Source organism: Spodoptera frugiperda, chromosome 20 (genome assembly GCF_023101765.2).
Source record: "Spodoptera frugiperda isolate SF20-4 chromosome 20, AGI-APGP_CSIRO_Sfru_2.0, whole genome shotgun sequence".
Lineage (NCBI taxonomy): Eukaryota > Metazoa > Arthropoda > Insecta > Lepidoptera > Noctuidae > Spodoptera > Spodoptera frugiperda.
This window is the reverse complement of record NC_064231.1, coordinates 11,067,684-11,073,798: the sequence shown is the minus strand read 5'-3', so window position 1 is coordinate 11,073,798 and position 6,115 is coordinate 11,067,684. Positions and strand designations below refer to the sequence as shown.

General features: G+C 33.8%; 1 protein-coding gene across 1 annotated transcript in view; it reads right to left on the bottom strand.

Moving 5' to 3' along the window:
* Positions 1 to 1,435: 1,435 nt before the first annotated feature.
* LOC118282333 (cardioacceleratory peptide receptor-like) overlaps positions 1,436 to 6,115 on the bottom strand; it is a 58,105-nt gene continuing 53,425 nt past the window's right edge. The window contains exons 10-11 of the mRNA XM_050701365.1: positions 5,437 to 5,569; positions 1,436 to 1,909 (exon numbers count right to left, since the gene is read on the bottom strand). Of these exons, the coding sequence (XP_050557322.1) occupies positions 1,760 to 1,909; positions 5,437 to 5,569 (283 nt within the window). The 3' untranslated portion in view covers positions 1,436 to 1,759. The remainder of the gene's footprint in view (positions 1,910 to 5,436; positions 5,570 to 6,115) is intronic.

The window sequence follows — 6,115 nt, the reverse complement described above, 5'->3', positions numbered from 1 at the left end:
CGTATTTGCGAACTATACAAACTCTGTTGGTATTACATATTCTTGAATAATATTGTGACAATATATCCTAAGATATAGGCCGAACAAATACATTAATATTATTAGCAAAGTCAATATTTGTATCGATGAAACAATATTTGTATTTCTCGGATATATTAATAACATCAGATTAATTAAATTGAAGCAAAATGAATTAACAATAACAATATTTACGATTTTGATGTAAAAGAAAATTGATAGTGCATCGCTTTCTTTAAAAAATGTTTTATCTTCTTTTTTCGTTTTTGTTTTGATTTAATATTATTTTAGTTTTATTTTGTTGTTTATCGCTGCTTTGTCTCTGGTGTCCAAAAATATTATTTTGTGTCTTTATTTCTAAGAAATGTGTTATAATTAGTTTTTTTTCTTTTGACTGATTTCTTTATCGGTCTAGCAAGCAAGGATAATTAATGTTATTATGTCTTTTTCGGAGATGATGCAAGAGAGAGATTTTCCGTTGTAGATATAATTATTATTAGATGACTTTTATTGGTATAACAAATAAATAAGGTATATTAGTCGTCGATGGCCTGAAGGTTTAATACTGCTTCTTATATATGGGAGCGCATCAACGGCAAGTACCAAAGTGAATTTTTCCAAGTCTATAAATAACCTTAGAAAGTACATTATATGTACTTTCTAAGGTATCAGGCAGTACATTATATGTACTTTCTAAGGTTATTTAGACACCAGTGACTAACGGTGAAGGAAAGCATGGTAAGGAAAACCCGGCTTATAATTTCTAATTATAGGTTTGAAATCGCTAACCCGCATTGAGCAAGTGTGGTGATTAATGCTCAAACCTCCATGCGAGAAGAGGTTTTTGGTCAGCAGTGGCCACTTATAGGTTGTTGATGTGTGCAATAAATACTGTAGACAGTGCTACCATTGTATTTCTATAGTAATATAAATGATTAAAGGTTACCCGTAATTGAAAAGACATTTCTATGTACAAGCTTTGTATAAATAGGCACGAATATTTATTTATTCGTCATTGCAAAGTCCAGTTTGGAATATAAGAAATAATAGATTCGTAGTTATTAAGCTAACATTAATTTACTTTTACAATTCGTTTTTTTATAATTATATTAAAACATTAAAATTACAATTATTATATCCAATTCGTTTAATGTCACCTTATGTCTAAAAATGTTCACATTTATTAAAATTACACAGTATACATGTACGTACATATAAAATATTATATTATACATAGTTTCATTAAAATTACTGACCACCGTAAGAACCTTTTGAAAAATACTCGACTTAATGTATGCCTAGACAAGAGAACTCTCCGCGTGATATCTTGAATATATTATAGTCAACAGTTTTTTCAACCTCTTTTAAGCCTCTATCTAAAGCCTCCATTGTAAATGACAACACACTACGCGAAACTACTGAACGGATTTTGATGGTATACAGACAGGGTATGAGCTGACTTGGGTAATAAGATAGAAGCAGCTAGCAGAAGCTAATACCTCTTATGATTTTCACGTGAATTCTACGATTACTTTGGAATGTACGATGGATATTCCGACTGTACTATGTTGGCTGCATATTGCATCGTCATTTACATGCTATTCACGTCTAAAGGTCTCTGTCATGATTTGACACTAGTCAAGTTACCTCAAACAGTAAGTAATTCATTCAACATATATTTAAGTCGAGTAATTTTCAAAGATAAATGAACTACGGCATATTAAGACGTTGTTTAATAAGTCTACAGGAAAGTATCATCCCTTCTTCGTTGCGGTGGATGGCAGTTGTTGTTGATCTGCTGGTCGGGCAGATGTAAACGAACCTTTTTGGAGTTTGTGCTGTTGCACTGGTGTAGACGCTGCTTTGGAAACTTCACGCTGTCGTCTTTTACCTGGGTAGAAGAAATTAAATGTATAGTTACGTAAAATTAGACATGCGAGCTTGCTTAGGCACGAGTGTGAGTGAGATTACCAGAGGCTCAATAAAATTACCCGCCTGCCTAATCCCCAATTTTCCAACAACCCTTAAATTCCTGACCCTCAAAAGGCGGGCAACAGATTTTATAACTTATATTATATTATTTAATTTATAACACCTCTGGTGATTTGGGTGTCCTGGGCAGCGGCGATTGCTTACCATCAGGTGATCTGCCTGCCGCTTTACCGGCTTATATCGTAAAAAAACCAAAATGCATGGGCATAACTCCTGTACTACTGGAACAATCCTGTTTATTATTAGTATTTGAGTGAAATTTATATTAAAGGCAAATTCGACGCATTCACCGGAAAAAATGTGGTATTTTCGATAAATAACAATTATTCAATGTTTTGCAATATTGGAAACTACCAGCATAAATAAAAAGGCCAAAATCTTATATCGAAAAAATGTTAGCCTGGAATCAATCAAGCGATGGAGTCAAAGTAATAAAACTAGAGATGTAGGAATTTTAATATTCCGAGTAAAAGTTCTTTGGGACTTGGATTTTGGGGAAACTTTTCCTGCAAATTGATGTGATAACAATTCTTCGGGTCAATAATTTAAGTAAGACCTTAAAAAATTTAATCTTATTAATTTATTGGGATTGGGTCGACATTTTTTTCTTTACTTTTTTATGTAATAAGCTGATAAACGTAACTTTAAGTACAAGTATTGAAGTTTTGACGCTTTTATAATTGTATGTACAACACAAACATAGTGATCATGATGTATTATATAGTTTTAGTGTACGCAAGTAGACAGAATAGAAAAAAAATTTCTTTCATTTTATTTTATTTTCTATAGCTGCTGAAGGGTCGACGTTTGGCCACTATCTCGCCTGGTGGTAAATGATGATGCGACCTACGATGAAGTACGACTAAGCAACCTAGGAATAATACCTGAATAGGTTGCTACACACGGTTTACGGTTACACGGTATGACCTGGGTGCCAAATGAACTCAGGAAACATAGACTCTGGCAAAGAATTCCACTTGTTAGCAGTTCACACAAGGAAGCTTGAAGTCAAAACTCAAATAAAATAGAAGCATTAGGTGCCAGTAAGCTACATCAACAGTTAAACTAAAATTCAATATAAAAATCACCTTGTACCAAGATAACAGAAGCTGAGAGGCACCAACAAAATATATTCTTTATTTTAAATTCTAAGCTTATATTGCTAGAGTTGCAATTCGAAAAACCAATATGTCTACATTTTAAAGTGAAATTGGAGACAGGCGAAATTGTTCACATGCCGAACGCTTGCTTTGTTTTCTTTGAATCCAATTGTCTGCACTGGTTTGCATGTTTCTAAAATAGTTTCAAACCAAGTTGAGGTTGAATGTACAACTTCTAAACAATACCAATTAGATGGAACTAGACAAATGGTTTTTGTTGTGGTCCGATTGTTTTTTTTTATATGCTACATACTAGCTGACCCAGCAAACGTTGTTTTGCCTTATAAATTATTTGTAGAAAATAGATAGTAGCTGATTCTTAGATCTACTGAATATTCATATAAAATTTGGTAAAAATCGGTAAAGCCGTTTCGGAGGAGTACGGTAACTAACATTGTGACATGGAAATTTTATATTATACTAGCGGACCCGACAGACGTTGTCCTGTCTACACGTTAATTTGAAAATTTTAAACTTTTTTAATAAGCTAAAACATTCTGGACCTTTTTGATGAAAATTATTATTCAAATGTTATGACAATATCTAACGTCATTATTATTTGACACTGCGATGGTAGCGCCGTCCGTCGGATCCGATGTAAAACATTCCAAAATCAACAACTACTAATAAATTAAAAATTAATTAAAAAAACATTGTCCAGCGGACAAAATTGTGAATCTAAACCATTCTCAGATCCTCTTGAACACACACAAAAAGTTTCATCAAAATCCGTCTAGTCGTTTAAGAGGAGTTCAGTGACATACACACGTACAGAAGAATTATATATATAAAGACGTACAGAAGAATTATATATATAAAGATTAGATTACATAGGACAAAACTGATGAAAAGTGGGTGTTACATAGTTTTGTGCAACTCTACACCTTCCGGGATTAAAATACGAGATTATATTACGATAACGATATTTTTAAATTGAACTTTAATATAAAAGAATTGCGTATCAATGAACTAACAAAAATATCAGGCAATAAATAAATTGTGACGCCTTCAGTTTTGTGGACCCAAAGTAGAAATATCATTCCATTTCTGATGAAGCAATTTATGCGCGAGTCGAGTAGTGCGTTTGAATTCATATGACTTATTTTTGTGTGAGGCTTTGAGATGGATTCTCGACAGAAGTCGGAATAGAGTGTAGTTTCTGATATAGATTAGTACCACTGTAACTTGGTTTGCTTGCTCAGGAAGTTTTACACTTTCAGAGAATGATACAAACGACTAGACTTTGAATAGACAGATACATACATAACGCCCCAGCTAATAAATTTATTTTCATTTATTTGCAAGAAATACATTTTTTTATACTTAACAGGATGTCGCTTGGCCACCATCTGGCCTGGTGGTAAGCGGCGGCCGACGATAGAGCACGCATATGACATATTTTACAAATAAAGATTTTACAACCTAAAAGCATTGTATTCTGCCTGCACATATACTTTTATATATTAGACCTAGTAGTACACATCTCGCGCACGGTTCTAAACTCTAGAAGTCTATTATGATTACTGAGAACTTTTTTGAATACCGAAAAGTTTCAACAATGCGTAGCCCAACTCGAGACTCAGACCAACTCGTTAAATGACATAGTTTAACTTATATATCAGATTTTGATCCAAGTCTATGTCACAAAGGACTTGCTAACAACATAAATGTAGGTTACAAACTCCGTATTGGTGGAGAAATTGTTTAAACATTTCAGTGAAGTTTCACGCTTCACAGGTCTTTCACTTACTACTGAAACATGCTTCATCGCACGTGACTGCCCCTTGAAAACATGTTGGTACTATATTCCCACCCACACGCTTAGAAAACTGTGCTTCTTTGAAATTGTCTCTTCGATGTTAGAGCTAGATATAAAATTTTGTTCGAACGTGTCTATGTAGGTGATTGAAAAGTTTTTGAGTGTGAGGAGTAAAAGGCAAACTTAGTTAGTTTTGAGTTTGTGATCAGACAGGCTCGTCGTTGCCGAGCAAAGGATCTCGGAGTTGATTTAAACGACGGGTTCTACATATACTAATGAAACTTGCAAAATTAGATATTCATTTATTTTGCGTCTATTGCATTAAGTAACATGACTCGTAGAACCCATTGTTTAGGTTATAGTTCTCACAATGCGCTTTGCTAACATAGAGTCCATATTTGTAACCGAAGTATGACCATATATATACTTAGTCCTATTACAGGTATCTTTATCGGTCTCATATGTACTCTGAAAGTGTAAAAGGTCTTAAAATAAGTTGGAACTTACTCGTATAGTCAGTTCATGCCTAGTCCGTCGATGTGATGACGTCAGCAGCTCAGTGTGTGCCCGCGATTCGTTCCCAGCAGGACTGTCACTCGCCCGCACCCAACACCATAGCCATTTGTATGGAGGAATGTTCCTGTTGAGATAAGAAAATTTTCCTTGTTTATAACATTGGTTCTGTCATTAAGTTATTATTATTATGTCATATACAACTATCCAAATGTCCACATTTGTTACAATAGAAAATCATTCGGATTCTAAACGACGACCGATTTTCTTTCAAAATTACGTAATTGAACTAACGAAACAATGTAACTAAGAATTGTATTTAGAACTTGATTGAAAAAGAGTAACCTATGGAGTTTCTTAGGACCATAGGAATACATGGAGATAATATGGAGTTTCCTAGGTTTCATAGGAATCTACGCATTGGAATTAGCAAATAACTTTTTCACTTAAATATTTTGTTTGGCCTTCAAAACTGCCTTCCTGGTCTAATTAATATAAATTATTTTGACTTTGACTTTTATCGTAAGAACTGACATCTCACAGTAGAGACTGCACATTACACAGAGACTAAGCAGCAGCACTTTCAGATAAGATTGAAAATTTTATTCTGTGATTTCCAATATTTTTCCTTTGGCCGACGCTAATGGAGATTATAAAAGACCTTCTTACGTAG